Source organism: Chelonia mydas, chromosome 10 (assembly GCF_015237465.2).
Source record: "Chelonia mydas isolate rCheMyd1 chromosome 10, rCheMyd1.pri.v2, whole genome shotgun sequence".
Classification (NCBI taxonomy): domain Eukaryota; kingdom Metazoa; phylum Chordata; order Testudines; family Cheloniidae; genus Chelonia; species Chelonia mydas.
The window spans coordinates 19,985,347-20,004,182 of record NC_051250.2 but is presented as its reverse complement, the minus strand read 5'-3'; the positions used below and the strand labels follow the sequence as shown (position 1 = coordinate 20,004,182).

General features: G+C 41.3%; 2 protein-coding genes across 3 annotated transcripts in view; one reads left to right on the top strand and one right to left on the bottom strand.

The window, feature by feature from the left end:
* Positions 1-48: 48 nt before the first annotated feature.
* Positions 49-13,392, top strand: NTAN1 (N-terminal asparagine amidase). 2 transcript variants are annotated; one of them, XM_007058160.4, is made up of 10 exons: positions 49-2,690; positions 4,901-5,003; positions 5,088-5,153; positions 6,277-6,385; positions 7,665-7,738; positions 8,487-8,540; positions 10,093-10,146; positions 10,913-11,010; positions 12,130-12,243; positions 12,422-13,392. In XM_007058160.4, exons 1-10 carry the CDS (start codon positions 2,610-2,612, stop codon positions 12,599-12,601), a joined length of 933 nt encoding a protein of 310 aa, XP_007058222.2. In that variant the 5' UTR covers positions 49-2,609; the 3' UTR covers positions 12,602-13,392. The 2 variants fall into 2 exon arrangements, with proteins under 2 accessions (XP_007058222.2, XP_037766688.1); XM_037910760.2 differs by lacking the exon at positions 10,093-10,146 and having other exon boundaries at positions 546-2,690.
* Positions 13,393-14,601: 1,209 nt separating this feature from the next.
* PDXDC1 (pyridoxal dependent decarboxylase domain containing 1) overlaps positions 14,602-18,836 on the bottom strand; it is a 47,952-nt gene continuing 43,717 nt past the window's right edge. Inside the window, exons 22-23 of the mRNA XM_007058141.4 lie at positions 17,566-17,670; positions 14,602-16,491 (exon numbers count right to left, since the gene is read on the bottom strand). Of these exons, the coding sequence (XP_007058203.2) occupies positions 16,220-16,491; positions 17,566-17,670 (377 nt within the window). The 3' untranslated portion in view covers positions 14,602-16,219. The remainder of the gene's footprint in view (positions 16,492-17,565; positions 17,671-18,836) is intronic.

The following is an 18,836-nucleotide window of genomic DNA, read 5'->3' as shown; positions in this document are numbered from 1 at the left end:
TTCCCCATGACACCAATGGCTTTGTCATCATGTTGGGTGAACTCAGATATAAGACTTTTTTCCAAAACATAGTGCCAGTTTTTCCTTCTGGCTAACGTTGGCATATCTTGTATGTGATCTGGGGATTTGCATGCGCGATTTTTTAAAAAATTTTTTATTCGCTCTAGAAAAAGATTTGCTTTGTATCTAGATCCATGTTTTGGGACATCTTGAAAATTGTAATGTTAAAAAATGAGCACGTATTCAGTTGTCCTAGCTCAGGGGTGGCCAACCTGTGGCTCTGGAGCCACATGCAGCTCCTTGTATAGGCACCGACTCCAGGGCTGGAGCTACGGATGCCAACTTTCCAATGTGTTGGGGGGTGCTCACTGCTCAACCCCTGGCTCTGTCACAGGCCCTGCCCCCACTCCACCCCACCTCCACCCCCTCCCCTGAGCCTGCCATGCCCTCGCTCCTCCCTCTTCTCCTCCGAGCTTCCTGCACACCATGAAACAGCTGATCAGGAGGTGCGGGGAGGGAGGTGTAGGCGCTGATCGGCGGAACTGCTGGTGGGCAGGGAGTGGGGAGCTGATGGAGGACTGCTGACGTATTACTGTGGCTCTTTGACAATGTATATTGGTAAATTCTGGTTCCTTCTCAGGCTCAGGTTGGTCACCCCATCCTAGCTAGTAAAACAATCAACACCAGACCTTTCAGGTTGTTAGAGATCTTCTGTGTAAGCAATATTTTAACAAGGGGCTCCCACAATGTTTGTGTCTTAGTCTGTGACAAATCCCCTGATTTGAGCTATGTATGATCACAAAGAAAATGGACACTGCATTCTCTTTGCTTCTTTTTCCCATTTTAAGCAAAAGTGCTTTTATAACCATAACAAAAGGAGGCAACAACACTTAGCTAACAAGCTTGTTAAGCTGCACTTTGCTAGAAGTCAAGTATCAGAGGGTAGCCGTGTTAGTCTGTATCCACAAAAACAACAAGGAATCCGGTAGCACCTTAAAGACTAACAGATTTATTTGGGCATAAGCTTTCATGGGTAAAAAACCATTTCTTCAGTTGCACCTGAAGAAGTGGTTTTTTACCCACGAAAGCTTATGCCCAAATCTGTTAGTCTTTAAGGTGCTACTGGACTCCTCGTTTTTGCTAGAAGTGTTTATACTTTGCTGGGCAAAATTATAGTGAGAATACAGCTGGCTGGAAAATGAAAGGGGGAGTCTAGTTTTTCTCCCAGCATCTTTAAATTTTCCATTCAGGTCTAACTAGCAATATATATAGTCCAGTGCTTATCATGTGCCATATGACTTTTCTGTGTGTGTCTTTTGAGAAGGAGGTCAGTTTTGGGGATATGTATCTCTGGGAAATTAATTTAAAAATACATTACATTTAGTGGAGTCAAAAGCAAAAAATGCCTCTAAGAAAAATATTTTTATGAGAGCTAGTTATAAGTAATCTCTGCCAGAGATTTGTAGTAGTATCCAGAGAGGGCTGATTTCATCCCAACATTTCCTTCACTTCAATTTGCTGATGACCATTTGAGGGACCCTTCCAGTGCAACTCATATTTTAGTAATTAAGTCTGATTCCGCTGGCTTTTGTGAGGAGAGAAAAAGCAGATTTGTTTAAGAGTTAAATGAAATAATGCGATATATGTCAAACCACAGTATCACTTCCCAGCAGGTACAAGGTCTGACTTGGGCCATGGGAAGTGAGGGTTGTGATGTGAGTGCTGCAGATACCAAGCCAGTGCATAGGAAGTGGGGGCTGATTGAAAGTACCGAGTTTTAAATAAATATTTCTGAATGTGCCCCAAGCAATTAATTATTTCCTGCTTTTAAGGTATGATACTCTTAATTTGACATGATGTGCTAAATTTTCAGCATGGATCTAATTACCCACAAAATGTGTGGATGTGAGGAGAGAAAATCTGTATGTTCGAGTATATCTTACTGCCGCCTCTTATCTAAAGACAGGATTTTTACATGTACCAATGGCTGGGACAACACGTTCAGTGGGCCTCTTTTTGCTGGCCTGCTGAAAATTTGGTCTGATGAGTATTTGTGCCCTGTTTGTGTAATTGATGGTACTCTTCATGAGAACTAAAGCCTATTGTCGTGGGGAGATTCCATGATGGGTCATTATATGCTGCCTGCCTAAAATCTCCCCTGTAGTTTCCATTAGAGATAGTTTAGTTTATTTTAAATACAGCCCTTCTGGAGTTCAGTAGTCCCTGTCCTGGAGGTGGAAATTCAGACAGATCTATTGCACTTGTCCTGGCTGTGAATCACACATTTCTTCAATCCTTTCTGGGATTGCAAGTTTCATTTTAAGAGGGGAGAGCACTTATGCTGCTCGCTTGGGAGTGGGGGTGAGGTGGTCTAACGTGCATCAGTATCTTTTTCTTTCCTCGCCCTTAGCTGAAGTCAGGTTTGCAGGCTCCTGCAGCAGACACTCCAGGCTGTTTGCACGGAACTATTCAACTCCAAACCAGGCTTCCCCATCCGGACTACATCTCCCAGAACCCCTTGCGATGTCAACCCATGCAGCCTCCCCTCCCAGCTGGCTGCTATCGGAAGTAGTCCGCCCAGCAGCCTCAGGAAGAGGCGCTCCACAGAGATGCCTCTGCTGATTAACGGGGAGCGGATCGACCTGGCCCAGCCCCCGGGGGAGGTGGTCCGCACCTACCCGCACCTGGAGGTAAGGGGGCGGGGGCTGCTCTGGCAGGGTTGCAGGGAAGGAAGGGCATCCCCAGCAGGGAGGCAGGAGGGTTGTCGGATTCCAGCCAGGGAGGCTGCAGTGCCCAGCTGGAGGGAGTAGGTTTGTGCCAGCTCCCAAGCTGGGCGGGGCGGAGCAGTCTTTGGACGGGGAGGCCCCCTCTCCTCCAATGAGAAGTCCAGAGCCTGTTGGCTCTAACTGGTGGAGAAGGGGAGTTTACCAGTGTCACAGGCAAGTTATCAAGTAGTATGGGGGTCTGTACACCTCTGTTTGGCGCTTTCAGTGGGCTAAATGCCCTGGCACAGGGTACATGCAGTGTTGTAGCCATGTGGGTCCCAGGATATTATAGAGAAAGCATGGGAGAGGTAACATCTTTTACTGGACCAACTTCTGTTGGTGAGAGAAACCAGCGCTCAGGCCAGACCTTGTCTCTCTGGCATAGGGTGCTCTTCAGTGTTGGAGACGTGCCCACCCCAGTGTGGGGTGCTGGCTCGGAGGGCAGAAGCCCTGATGCGGTGCCCACATGTTGGAGGCATGGACATCCTGGCATATGGTGTTCTTGGGGGCCCAGAAGCTCTGGCATGGGCAGTGCAGGGGCACAGGTGTCGGGCTGTGGGTATTGGAGGGGGGTCTTTATGCACCATCAAGAAGCAAAAAGCCCAAGTGCATTTTTTCCCCCCTTCTCATACTAGAGAATGCTATCATGTTATAGCCACTAGAAATGGAAAACCCCCATTGAATCCTCAAATCCATACCCTATAATAAAGTTTCTGGCTAGATTCTCACAGGTACTAAGCCCTTGCAGCTCCCAAATCAGGCTATGCATAGCTAGTCTTAGACATTGCTAGAACAAAACAGACTCAAGTTTGTGATTGGGTATTAAAATAAATCAGTGTTGAATGATGTGTGTGGTCAGCTTCAGGAAATAGAGTACTCAGTAACAGTTTGGTTTATGGGAAGGAGGGTTATGTAATGTTTTGTGGAGCGTAGATAAGCAAATATCACTTAGAATCTATCCCTCTACTGCATTCAAGCCAGCGGGAGCAATTTCTTACTAGCTAAAGAAATGAACATAGTGTTTGTACTCCTACTTCCAAGACAAATACTAATGGGGAGACCCAGAGTCATTTGAGCAATCCAGGGTTTGCTGGTACAATAGACTTTGGTTCATTCTCCAAATAGGAGGCTTATGTATGTTAATTATTTAGTACTAATATAATAATAATAATAATAAAGATTTATAATGAATGAAATCATCAAATAAAAACAACTTACAAGAAATCAAGTTGATTATTTTGTTCATATCTTCTGGTATTTTAGCTCTAGATTGTGATTACCTTGCTCACCCTGAACAGTACCTTCTTCCATAAGGAGCCTTTTTGACTTTAGCTGGACTACTCATGTTGTATCATGCTATTTGGTGTCTGTGTGTAAGATTATCACAGTCAAGTCTTCAAAAAATATCCTTTGTGAATTTCTCTTAAAAGCATCCAAGACAATAACTATAGGGAAACTAATAGGTCTGACTTAAATATTTAACTGTTCTAGTCATAGCAGTAGACTGAGCACAAAACTAGGAGTCAGAAACTGCTGAGTTCAGCTCTTGTGCTGATTGATGATGGCCTGGGTCAAGTCTCTTTCTTTTTCTGTCTGTCCATTTTTAAAGTGGGGATGACTGTCTCTGGGTTGATGTGAAGATTAACTGGTTAATGTTTGGAAAGAGCCTTGAGGATGTAAACACTCTTCTTCTTTCTTGCCACTTCCCTCTTTGGGAAGTGACTTTTATAGCCTTCTTCCAAAACTCATGATTGTACGCTTGGCTGTTGTGGAAACCAGTCACTCTCAGGTCCGCTGATATCCAATCCATGTTCCTAGTCTTTGGCCTCCGCCTTCGTTATTGAAGATGTAAAATACCATGAAGTGAGCTGTAGCTCACGAAAGCTCATGCTCAAATAAATTGGTTAGTCTCTAAGGTGCCACAAGTACTCCTTTTCTTTTTGCGAATACAGACTAACACGGCTGTTACTCTGAAACATGAAATATAAGTATTTATGGTCAACCTTAGAACTCATGGTCTTCCCTGAACTGCCACCTAATTTCGTTTTGTTTTCCATAGGCCTGGGTGGGTTAGTGTCCATTCTTGCTGTACCTGTTCCTTCAACCATTTTAGCCTGAGTGCAATTTATTTACAGGAGAAAACAAGAGTTCTAAGAGGCCAACCAGCTCAAACAGTGGGACCCAAAGGACTTCTGTATATCCAACAAAGAGAGTTTGCAGTGACCACCCCTAAAGATGGTATGTGGGGATGCAATAATGTTAGATATTGAAGCCACAGGCATGACGACAAAATTCTTACCATATTTCTCTCCTTTAAAACAGGTTCCGTGTCCATTCTTGGGTCTGATGATGCAACTACCTGCCACCTGGTGGTGCTCAGACATACAGGTATCATAGAGGAAACCTGGACCATGAGATGCATGTTTCTCAAGTAATGGCTGTGTAGTAACTGTTATTTCATATGGAATTTCCACATTTGGTGTATTGAGCTTGCACTGGGTGTTCTAATTCATCGAGTCTAGTTTGCATGGGTCATGTTTTAAGAAACAGATCTTGCTATTACCAGCCTGCATTACCTTCGGCAGTACACTAGAGCTGCGTGTTCACCTAACCTTTAGACTGCAGGAGTCTGGTTTTTTTTGGTTAAGTAAGTGACTTGTCTAGTGTCTTACAGTCACTCAGGGCCTGTCTACACTAAAGAATTTAAATCGATCCAGATTTAGATTGAAAAATCCACCCCCTTGTGCAACGAAGTTAAGCCGACCGAAGTCCCTGTGTAGATAGCACTACGTCCGCAGAAGAATTTTTCCATTGACCTAGCTACTGTCTCTTGGGGAGGTGGATTACATATGCTGACGGAAGAACCACTCCTGTTGGTATAGGTCGGGGTTCTCAAACTGCATTGCACCCCGACCCCCCTTTTTGACAATAAAAATTACTACACGGCCACAGGCCGGGGGACCGAAGCTTGAGCCCGCCCGAGCCCCACTGACCCGGGGGGGGAAGGAGGAGGGCGCAAAGCTGAAGCCCAACATGCAGCGCTGAAACCCTCAGGCTTCGGCTTCAGCCCTGGGCCCCAGCGCGTCTAAGCCAGCCCTGGGGACCCACTTTGGGGTCCCGCCCCACAGCCTGAGAACTGCTGGTGTAGGTAGTGTCTACACTGAAGTGCTGCAGCAGCACAGCTGAGTAGTGTTTCAAGTGTAGACAAGTCCTTAGTGACTGAGATGGGACTGGAGGACTCAGTCCCTGGCTCTTATGAAGGCAGCACAGGGGACCTAGTGGTTTCAGCAGGATACTGGGAATCAGGAGACTGAGGTTCTGTTCCTGACTACACTGAATTTGTGTGATATCAGACAAGTCACTTAATCTCTCTTAGTGTCAGTTCCTCCTCCTGTAAAATCTGGATGTGGTTTATCCATTTGTATTAGCTGCTCTACAGAATGACAGAGTTTTTGTTGCTGTTGTATGGAGCTGTGGTCAGGTAAATGTTTTCTTATTGCCTGCCTTCCAGGGAGTGGGGCTACCTGCTTGACACACTGTGATGGATCAAACACGCAAGCCGAGGTGTCGCTGATTATGAGTGCAGTAAAATCGTTCTCTAATGACACAGAATGTGGAAGGTTGGCACTGCTATATTATGTCTTGTGTATGGTATTTCACAAGGGTCACTGTTGTGTGTAAGGTGAGAAATTCTAAATGTGATCGTTTGGGGCTCAGATAAAGAATTAGCGGTGTGCTGAGCCAGGGCAGGAAAATACATCTCAACAAGGTACTGTTTCCACAGTGATATTTTTTTTGCCTACTGGCATTTACAGATTTAGTAGCTTTTCTTGTTCTTGATTTACTCAGCCCCCTCAACGTTTGTATGTATATATTATTTTTGTAGTTCTCTTAGCAGGGTTTTAATTTAAAGCGTGATGCTGCTTTGAATAGTGTCTCTGTAAAACTGCCATTGTGAGGGTCCATGTTTATTGGGTCTCAGCGATTTCCATCTCAAATGTGCTTAGTTTCACAAATGAATTTTTGCTTTTTTTAAAACTGTTGGTCCTGTAAACTCATCCTGGGATCTGAGTTAATCTGGAAGTTTCTGGCTTGCACATAAAACAATAAAGATTCTGAGTCAGAATTTAGTTATAAATTCTGTTGCCGTTGTGGGAGCCAGAAAAGAATCCAGCTCAATTCCTTTTGATCGTGTTTACTCCTGTTAGACCTGTAGAGACAAAACTTGGTAAAGCTGGCAGATACAACGCTGAATATACCTGGTCTAAGACTTTCAAAAGCCTGTTGCTTTTGAGTATCTTGCTTGAAACACCTTAAAGGGGCCTGATTTTCAGCTGGTGACTACTCAGCACTTTCTAAGAATTGGGTCCCTTTACGGTGTCTGAAGTTGGATACCTGAAAATCACTAGTCACTTTAGAAAAGCTTGGCCACAGAAAACAGACCTATAGAATGAAAGAGGAGCCATATTTACACAGACGTCTCACAAAGACCCCATCTTAAGGTTTGAGTGGGTTGTAAGGAAGTCATTGGAGTACATTTAATTGATCTTTGTTGTGAAGCTTAAAACATAGCTTTGTAATTTAAGGTCCAGTCCAGTGAGGAGCTGAGCACCTATAAATCCCATCAAGCTCAGTGGCAACTGCCCATGTTCACTGCCTCTCAGATTCAAGTCCTTAGTTTGTGCTGCTCAGCTGATATTCCCTATAATGTCCAGAACAAAGAGGTTACTCACATTAGGTCATGAGATAATACACAATCAACTGGCACATGTGACTGTAATAAATGAGCCTTCTCTAATGATCACTGTATGGTGTGGGCTGAGGATGGTATTGAATAGCTATTCACTTTGGGATGCCTTTTTAATTGCTGTTTCTTGTTATTCCATCTCTATTTGTTAGGCTGGAAGTTCACCTAGTCGGAGGTTTCAATGATGATAGGCAGTTATCACAAAAACTTACTAATCAGCTTCTTAGTAAGTTCACATTTTTTGCATTCTCATGTCCAAAAATTAGAATTCTGGCTGGATTTGGGCCAAGTGTGTGTGTGTAAAATCTTAATCCTCAATTATACAGTAGAAAAAATCTTGGATTTGAGTTTTGCTCCACTTGGGAATTTGAAGTGCGTCATGTGTTTATACATGGGGGTGGTGCAGTGAGATGATTTACACATGTACTCTGTGTGTGTGTGTGTGTGTGTGTGTGTGTGTGTGTGTAAAATATATATCTATATCTCTCCCTATATATATATATGACATGCTGTATGATCTTGGGCAAGTCTCTTCTCTCTCTACCTATATTTCCCCATATATAAAATGGGTATTACTAATGAATGTACCCCAATAAATGTGTAACAAACTAAACCTGAGATCACAATGCCAGAGCTACCTTAACCGAATGCTTGTAAAAGGAATAAAATGTTGATAGAACAAGGCTTTCTCTTTAACAACTTTCTGCCCTTGCCTGTGGCCAGTTGTGTAAATTACTGTTATATAGAGTAGCTTTCTCTTTATTTTGTAAGAGCAAGATATTGAGACATATCTGGAAAACAAACACTGGTCCATGATCTGTGTCAAGAACAATGGAGTGGGAGATTTCCTGCTAGTAATGAGGGCCTCACATCTAATCTGCAGTGCATAGTATTAATATACCCCATAGTTTATATGCAGCACATGCCTTGACATAAGTCAGTTTTATACCTTGCTGCTACTGTTGTTGCTGTAGGAGCATTTGATCTCCAGCAAGATGATGTCCATATAGTGACCTTCTGTGTGACAGGTAAGAGTTTTAATGTTTTCCCTTTTGTAAAAGTATGTTTAGTGTTTGAAATAAATGTAAAGGAGTACTTGTGGCACCTTAGAGACTAACCAATTTATTTGAGCATAAGCTTTCGTTTGCTACAGCTTACTTCATCGGATGCATACTGTGGACAGTACAGAAGATCTTTTTATACACACAAACCGTGAAAAAACGGGTGTTTACCACTACAAAAGGTTTTCTCTCCCCCACCCCACTCTCCTGCTGGTAATAGCTTGTAAGGAGAGTGATCACTCTCCTTACAAGCTATTACCAGCAGGAGAGTGGGGTGGGGGAGAGAAAACCTTTTGTAGTGGTAAACACCCGTTTTTTCACGGTTTGTGTGTATAAAAAGATCTTCTGTACTTTCCACAGTATGCATCCGATGAAGTAAGCTGTAGCAAACGAAAGCTTATGCTCAAATAAATTGGTTAGTCTCTAAGGTGCCACAAGTACTCCTTTTCTTTTTGCGAATACAGACTAACACAGCTGTTACTCTGAAACCTGAAATAAATGTGAGGCTCTTCATTTGAGGAGACACAACCCTTGATCTGGCCTGTGAGCTTTGAGTCTGTGAGCTCTAGGCACAGGAGGGCTTATTGCCTACAGTGTTGTTTGCTGTCACATACTGATTACTCCAGAGTTGGTATCCTGGAAGTAGTGATTTACCACAGCACACCACAGGTAGGGCAATGGCTAGGTTAGGGCTTCTCTTCCCAGACGTGCTATGGTAACTTGCAGTTGCTAATAGGAGCTGTGGAAATAGCTGAAGTATTTCACCCATGTGGTCCTGTGAGCGCTCCAAATTGAAGACTTTTGTGTTTCTGCTGGGAAGGAAATCTAAACCCATCTAGGATCAGTTAACAGCACTAGACTTTCCGCCTGCATTTAATGTGTTTGTTTAGTCAGTATTGCAGCAGACAGATGAATGAAGTGTGCAGGAGCCTGGATGGCTAGAAAACACTTGCCCCAAATAAATGTTTTTATCATCCTTTTCTTTGGTTTCCTTTTTCCTCCATCGTAGCCAATTCAAGTCTGATTATTTTTGATATCTCCTCATTTTCAGTGAGAACGCTGGCTGTAGCTTAAACCTTTGAAACATGGCATCATTACAGCTGTGTGTTTTTGTAAAACTATTGCATGTGAAATTGAGGGGTTAATAGCTTTGGCTAGAGCCAGTCATGGTGTGGATAAATGTCCACCAAAGATAAGGATTAATTCAGAACTGGCATAAGCAGTTGCCATTCTTCTGAGATGGAACTACCCTGACTGTGTCTGAATTTGTCCTGTATACCATGATAATAGACATGGTATAAAAACATAAATAGATTCATTTCACTTGAGTTAAACAAGGATATGAACTCAAGTCTTCAGTTCCCTTGTGGCTGCTTTATACATGTCCCACAATTCTCTTTTTTTTTTTTTTTTGGTAAGGTCTGGGCACCTCCCTGACTAAAGCTAAACTAATGGTGCTTGGAAATAAACATGCTGACAATGGCTGGATTATTTGACGTATTCGTTCTTTTTGAAACAGAATTAAATGATAGGGAGGAAAAGGACAATCATTTTCCAGTCATTTATGGAATAGGTGAGTATAATGCATCTTGTATACTGTTCTAAAGTGGTTGCTGTTGAGACTTGCAAAGGTAACACCTTTGCCAGCCAAGGCTAATATAGGAGATACAAAATACCATGGTGCACAGATCAGTGTAGCTCTGATGCTAACATTGGTAGGACAGGGCTGCTGTTAATACCACTCAGAGACTGGCTTTGCTAGACACTGAAGATGTACTGCTGCTTGGGAAATGCATTTGGAAAGGGTCTTCTTGGTCAGGAGCATGGATATATTTTTTCTTTTTATTGAGATCACAGAGCTCGAAGGTTTATTTCATGGCATTTAGCTGAACTATTGGCCTGCAGTGAACTAGACTGCTCATTCCTTTGCCTTTTCTGTTTGGAGTCCAACTTCTTTCTGATGGGTTTAGTTGATTTTGTTCTTTTTTTTTTTTCCTGACTACTTTCAGTTTCAGTAATCTTTATACCACTATAGGAATACAATTTTTGGATAAAAATTGTATCTTCAAATTGACCATATTCCTTTAAACTTTCCTCTGGGCTGCCAGAAACCCAACCAAAGAGCACTGTGAAAATAAAAGCGAACCAGAAAGTGAAACTTACCAGACATGTTTCTCTATCGTAGTCTTTGATATTTGTGTCTGATAGGTTCTGAAATTCACCTTTGTTGTGCCAAAGAGCGCTGTTGGTCTGGAATGCAGTGCTTGTTGGGGGATGGACATTTTAAATGTCATCATTAGCTGGTTAACTGTGTTTTATTCAAACCATTTTCTCCCCAGCTGTGAATGTTAAAACAGCAGAGATTTTCCATGCAACTTTTCCAGATAAGGGACCAGATGAAGATTTGCGTTCAGCCCATATGTTAACAGGAGCACCAGTGAGTGAAAACAAATATATATGTTGGTGGGGCGGGGAACAAATCTTAAGAGAAAAATACTCCTGATATGTTTTTGTCTGTGTCAGAAACTAATAGTTACTCCTTAAGGAGAAGTTACTCTGATGATGATAAAATACTGCCAGTTTGTGGTTGTGTAGCCAGAGACTAACACTGGACGTACCAGCCAAAATCTGAACTACAACAGCTGCTGCTACCTGATGGGAAAACTGACACAAGTGTTCGCTTTGGAAACAAGGACAGAGTTCAGTATTTGTATTACAGTAGCTCCTGGAGGCCTCAGCTGAGATCAGAGTACCACTGTGCGAGATGCTGAACAGTCAGGCTCTGGCAGATGAAGAATGAGAGAGGGGTAGTGGTGTTAATTCAATTTTACAGACCTGGAATTGAGATACAGAGACTAAATGACTTGCCTGAGTCACGCAGGAAGTCTGTGGCAGAGCTGGGGATTGAACCCAGCTCTCTTCAGTCCACATGATCTCTCAGAAGCAGGTGTGCTACATAAAGACACTGCTTTCATCCAAAGCGTACAACTTCAGTAAGAAGACACTCACACAAGGCAGTATTTGCAGGATCTTGACCCATGCCTACTAAACCATAACAGGGGAACACCCTCTACTATCCCCAGGATTATGGCGTAGAAGCAACTGGAATATCTGAGTTTAAGGTTTGCCACTTAAGGTCTTGAGCCCAAAATTCTGGCACAAAAAGGCTATTTAGCCTCTTGTATAAGTGTAGAGCAGCTATTTTGTCCAATCGTTTGGTTAATTCAGGACAGAGTTGGGAGGGAGAATTGAGTGTGGCAGCAGTGGTGGGGATCCTGCCTTGCAGGGTGGACAAGGGAGCTGAAACAAGGCAAGCAGTGAAGGAGAGTTAGATGGCTGAACAGGACAGGAGCAGGGGGACACTGAAGAATAGCCTGTTGGCCTAGGACAGGAGCTGCAGTTTGTTGCATATCAGAGGGTGGGGGAAGAAGCTGTGAAGCCAGCTCTAAGCTCATTCCCTTCATGGCATCTTTGGCTCAGTGTGATAGAGGGTTCAGTTCACTTACTGCTGCTCAATTTCAATAGGGAAACCCTCAAAGTCTGTTCCCTGTTACAGATGACTAATATTTATGATGCAAAGACAGAGCAACTTCACATTGGACCTTACTTCTGGATGCCTTTCCCACATGTGGACTTCTGGTTGAACCAGGATGATAAACAGATATTACAGGTAACTGAAGTTTTGTGCTAGCATTCCATCAACCCTGATAGCTTTTCTGTGCTGTGCTGAAGGGGGGTGGGAGGGTGCATTTGTCTAGGCCAGAAATTAAAGCTAGAGGCACCAGTAGCCATGCGATGTTCTTATTCATCTGGTTCGAAATAGCTCATGACACCATCTTGTTTTTCAGAATCTTTCCACATCGCCTCTGGCTGAACCACCCCACTTTGTTTCCCACCTTAGATCCACACTGATGTTTTTAAAAGAGCATCCCTTTCCTGCTGACTCCCTGTTTCCTAACAGGAAACCTCGACTTTATAAAAAGACTGAAGAAGGCTTATGGGAGAGAGTCCATTTTGAAACGATTTAACATTGAGGTAAACACTGAAGGATGTGTTTTGGAAAAGCACAGCCTTGCCACAAGTGTGGCCACTTTGTTGCAAAAAGCATTTTTCTGAATCCATGTTGGTCACATCCCCTGCTGTCCCTGACATCAGACTAGCATTGTTTAATGCTTTTCAAAATAATATTTTGTCAGAGGTGCATTTGTTTGCACTGTTACTCACCTAAGGGAGTGAATGTTTACTACTAAAGTCCAGTATTTTCTTGTTTTCAGATGGTCCTTAAAATTGTGCCCCCCTTTTTTACTTTTGGTGCTAATCGGTTGTATATTAATGCCTTGTGCAAAATTTGCCTAAAGAGAGATTTAATATGCACTTGCCCTTTCAAGAGTGCTTTTCTGAGTTGGGACTAAGTATCCCCTGAAATACAATTTAAAGTACAACATGTATACAAACATATTCATTGGTAAGTGGGTTTCTTTGAGAGAGATTTCTTCTAGACACCCAACCATTAAGTCCTTGAATGAATAGATTAAAAAAAATTTTTTTTTTGGTGACATAGGTGAGATTTTTCACTAGTTGGATGGGGGCTTTTCTACACTGAAAGATGTAATCATTAACCCTGTAGGAATGATTGCTTAGCATAAGCCTTGAAAGCATATTTGTTAAACAGTGCCATTTTACCACTGTGGTTAGAGTAATATTGTACAGCTCTCCAATTCTAAAAATGTCTAGAATAATAAATCTTTATATTTACTAATAAAGAAACTGGAGATGTCACTCTTCTATTAAAACAAACATTAAACTCAACTTTTCACCATTTGGGTTGTTTGCTTACTTTCTGCATTTCTTTGAAGCTTGGACAATGAAAATAAAATGGCCACTGCTACATTGTTTTGGGTTGCAGCGAATACAGGAAAAGATGTAACTTCACATGCTGTGGCTGGAGTTTAAGAACATTCATGGAATGTTTCTACGACTCAGATTGCTCTCTTTTTTAAAAAAAACCCCCTCTTTAAACCCTGCCTGACCCTGACACTTTTTTACGTTAAGAAACTACATGGAAGATGTCATGAAATACTTGCTTGAGGTTTGTCATCTCTGTTTTGTGGTTACATGTGTGCATCCCTGAACTCTGAAAACTTGACAGTTTAGTTATTCTGAAACTGCAGCATTTTTTGATAAGTCCATCTATATAAAGTGTACTGTGCTTTAAAAGCCCTAATATAAATTCTCAGTGTTGTAGATAATCTTGTTTCACAAGACTAAAATGATAGGTAAAGGATCACACAATACAGTAAGTTATGGATTTCAGGTTAATTGTGTAGTTACTTTCATCTCTCAAATATTGTTTCATTTGCTTTTTGTATATCCACCTGGTAAGTCAGGGCAATGCTGAATTTGCTAATTACAACTTCACTAAAGCATTCCAGTAGAATGAATGAGGCCTGTAATTCCATGTCCAGTAAGAAGAGTGGATTCATGGCTTGCAGCACTTGTCATCTGGTCAGGCCCTGGCATGATCTCTCTTCTTGTCACTTGGCCCTCTGCCCAGGTCTGTTTTTAAAGTCTCTTCCCTTAATCAGTATCCCACACAACACTGGTCATGAGCCTGCCATTTTCTCCCCTCCAGGCTCCTCTTTTGTTCCACTGTATGAGAGTAGTAGCCCCAGGACTTCTCTCTGGAATCTTTTAACCGAACTCAAAAGCAACTTCTGTCCCTCCCTGGGCTTGAAACTTAAACATCCTGGGTCCTCCCCACAGTAATGCTGAGGTTCAGGCTACCTTGCTGGAGTCTTGTACTTGTCTGAGCCTTGAGTGAACTGGAAGTAGTAACAACAGGTGGAACATAGTGGCTGTGCAATAGCTGGATAGAGATTGTAGTAGAGGTGTTTTGATACCCTAGTTTTTCTTATGTCATCAAATGGTACCTAGAACAAACCACCCCCATCGTTCAAACACCCGTTTTCATAAACTACCGCACAGATGTTAGTGCAGCTTTCTTCAGTGGTAATTGAATTCTCAGATGTTGTAATTTGAAGAATCTTTATTGAAACATTTGGGTAATATCTAAAGTATGTAGCTCTAGTCCAACAAAACCACTAGTTCAGCAATTCCAAATATAAAAATATTAAATTAATTTTGCCCCCCCACAAATATACCCATGTTAATGTACTTCATTTCCAAATAAACTAATAAGGAAGACTAGTTGACTTAATTGTTTTTGTATTTAAGAAAAATTGCACTCCGTTTTGTCTAAGAAGTATCTGAAATTATAAACAAAAAGTCTGACTTAACTACAACTCCCCAGCTAATCAAAAACTGAAAAGTTGACAGTACATATAAATCAGCGAAAAATCCTTAACAAAATATCACAATGCTATCCAATCCTGTTACCGCTGGAACCATCATAATGACCTACACAAGGTAGTAATTTACGCACATAATATTTATGTTAAGGGAATATTGGTGATAGTGTTAACAAGTCAATTTTGTAGGGCTGGATCCAATTTTTTTTTTAGGGTGTCTGTTTTCCTTCTGCAGGTAATATAGTGGAGAAAATACTTCTGAACATTAAACTTCTGTCTAATATCACAAGTTAACAGATTATAAAGGAGCTATATGCTGTAGTGTATGTAACCTATAATTTCAAGTATGTACAATATCTACTAAAATTAAGTTTTATGTTACTCAAATCAGAATAGTGTAGAAACCATCACCAACATGACTTTTTCAAGCTTTACTAACTTTAAAAATATATAACCAAAGATTCCAGTAACTGTGTTCATAGGATCTGGTTATAGAGGGTGTGCAGCAGTAAATGAGGCTAGATCTGTATTAGTGCTTCTTGCCAGTGATAGAGGCAAGAAGCAACTGTCGTGCAGAGGCACTATTACTTTCTATACGGGTTAACACAAGCCCAGTAAGGTTAAGGAGCTTAACTGAGTGGACCAATTCCCACAACAGGGAAAAAAAAAACGTTGATGGCAAAGTAGTATTTACATATTCATAATATACATCCCTGTCACTCATTGCACCGCAACTGCTTGACAACCTTTTCATAAGGGGCAATGAATTTCTAATGAACATTAGGGATTAAAAAAACAATGAGATGAAGTGCACTACAGACAGAGTGACTACCTAAATTGTGGGGTTGTTTTTTTTAAGATTAAACTGATTTAAAATATAAAGGTGAGCAACTGGTAGGTTTATTGAATATTTAAGTTAGGACCACTTTACAAATATCACCAGGTGCATGTTTAACCTTAACTCAAATGTATGATCAACTCATTAAGCACTATAATGCCACCTGGATTCATACAATAACTGTCACTCTTTTGCCAAAAAATATTCCTTCAGGCAAATGTGTATAAGCCATTAAAATAAATCAGGTATCACTTTGGAGATAAGGTATATAGGATTAAAACAATTGTAATAAGTGTACAATAAAACAAGTTAACTGGCCCGTAGGGGAAAAAGCTTTGTTTTTAACTTGCTTTTGTGCAAAATCCCTGTTAATTGTGAATTACAGTAGTAGTTACTGTACTAACGTGTGGCACTGTTCACATATTGAATACATCATAAACTTCCCTGCCCTACAGGGAATGTGGTTATTATACAAAGTCTTAATTCACAAAATCTGAATTTTATCTTAGACTTTCTTGTTCCTCTACTTTAGTGGAGTCATTTCCCGATTTTTGTGATTTGTCACTTTGCAGGTCTTCAGTTTTGTCATTTGTTACCTGTGCTATCTCATTCTGCTGCTCTGCTTTCTCTGTCTCCACAGTCCCTTGCTCTTGTATAGCAGACACAGAATGGGACCGTTGCTCAATCTTTTCCAAGTCATCAATGTGACTAACTGAACTGGTCTCACTAAATCCATCAGAGCTTCTTAAAGATCTTTTAAAAAGCTTTTGACCTGTGGAAAAATGAATATAGTATTAGAAGGCAGTAAATGCACAGATGAATCTATAGAAACTATAAGCCACATTTTTAAAAGCTGGTCTCTATTTTTAAAGCCATAGCTGCATTTAAGTTCATTTAGACATAAAGCACAGATATGTAACTGATGTAATCTGCACCAGTAGTTGTTTTCCCATGTGTAAACCGTAACCCCGTTAAGGCTTGGCTGGAAAATACTGACAGTCAGTAAAAAGAGCAAGTCAAGGGACACATTACTTGATAAGACTGTTTTGGATGGGTAAGTTACTAAAACAGATCACTGTGCCCCAAAGGGTTTTCCAGAGGATTAATGACCAACTAGAGAAGCTGACAGTCCAAACTAAATTCAAACCTAAATCTAACCCGGGGAAAGAGGACAAGACCATCAGTATAGCTTTGCCAGCCTACATGTGGGTAATCAGCTCATTTACACAGTGAAAGGAAAAAAAGCTCATCTTGCCTCTCCTGAGCAGATTTACGTTGTTGTGTAATTTCATGCTAAGATATCATTACTTCCACTAAATACCACATTTGTGTAATACAGCAAAAAAACTGCAGTGGCCAAAATAAATGAAATACATTCTCCTTGTTTTTTTGGGGTTGTTGGTTTGTCTTCTTGATGATTTTCAAACTTCAGTAACCCTCAGTGCGAACTAGAGAACTTACAATTCTACAATATTTTCCAGCGGAAAAAGCCCTGTGGTCAGAGGTAGTTATTGGTGTTCAGAAGGATAGCTACCTCCCCTGCAGTCCCAGGAATTATTCCTTCAGAGCACAATGGGGGTGGGAAAAGATGATTTGAATGGTGCTCCATTCTGGGTCTTTTTGACTGCTGCACTGGTCATTTAAAATCAACAGGAGGACAGGTACAATTACAAACAAGATTAGTGCTCTAGTTTGACATGATCAGGAGTGTGGAGACAATAAAGCAAATCTCATACATTGATTAGGCAATAAAACTCCATTATGTACTAATTAGCTTTTTCAACAAAGCAGAGTGTTCTTTAGCATTAAACTGCACATTTATTAAAATTAATTGGAGGAAACTCACCAGGAAGCCTTTGTTTAATGCGATTGGGAGTTGGAGTGGGGGGTGGAGTGGTCCCAGTCCCCTGTGCTTTTGATACATATGTGGGTTCTGTGGACTCTAGAGAGCCTGCCAATGGGGGAAAAAAAAGTCTTGAAAGAGACAAAGTTTTATTGACACCACTAAATAATATTAGAACCAGGTAACACGTTAACTAAGTACACATTTTTTAAACTTTTCTGGTGCTCTATATTTAACTCACTCTCCTGCATGTCCCCAAGCAAGTATTAAAGCCCAGATCATCCAAGGTATTTAGGTGCCTGACTCCCTTTCAGATTCTAAGCCCCAATTCTGAAGCTGTACTTGCCATCTCCCCATGAATCTGTGCCATTCTAATCACGAACAGAATATACTATGCTTCAAGTACAGAAAGGGACATGAACTATTACATACAGATTCTCAAAATAATCAAATGACTGACACCCACTTCATAACTTCTAACATAGTGAACATTCTCCTTCTCCTCCACCACTGGAAACTTGATACATCCTGAGCTTCAAACTTCATTTTAAGTCCCTGTGAGCACAGCACTTTAAAGGAACATTTGATCAGAAATAGGATAAATCCTTCTTAGGCAAATCTTGCCTTTTTCTGCCAAAGGAATCTTCCATTCTGTGCTTCAACCACTGTGGGAGAAGTGAAGCAACACAGTGAACATGCTTCCCCCACCCTCCTAGCTTAAAAATAAATATAAGGCTGGCCTGACACATATATATAAATATAAGGCTGCTCGCAGGCCTCTGCTACCACCTTATCAGCCTCCCCCAGTCTGAGAACTTACAGTCTCAGGGAAAACTAGGCTAGTACTTACTCCAGAATGACTTGCATGAGGTACAAGTGGAATCCACCTAGAATAATTTTCCCATTCACTCTTTTACACTGCCATGGATTCCCTCCACATAGCCATGTTCACACCATACCCATCATAGTCAAGAGCTAGTCCCAATTCGGTTCTAACCTGCTGGTCCCAGACTACTAATGTCTTACTGTGCAGACTAGCGAAGGCTGGGAATGTGACAGGCCAGAGGACAGCTGAACCAAGAACTCAAATATAAAAATTAGTTTAGTTAGAGGTCAATTGGGTGCCACCATAATATATATGTACACACACATACAGATACACATTTAGATATATCGTGCTTGTATATATTACACACTTGGAGGAATGCTCTTATGACACTATTAAGCTCTCCCCATCCTGCTGTTTTTTTGTACAAGAAGTCCAAGCAGAAATC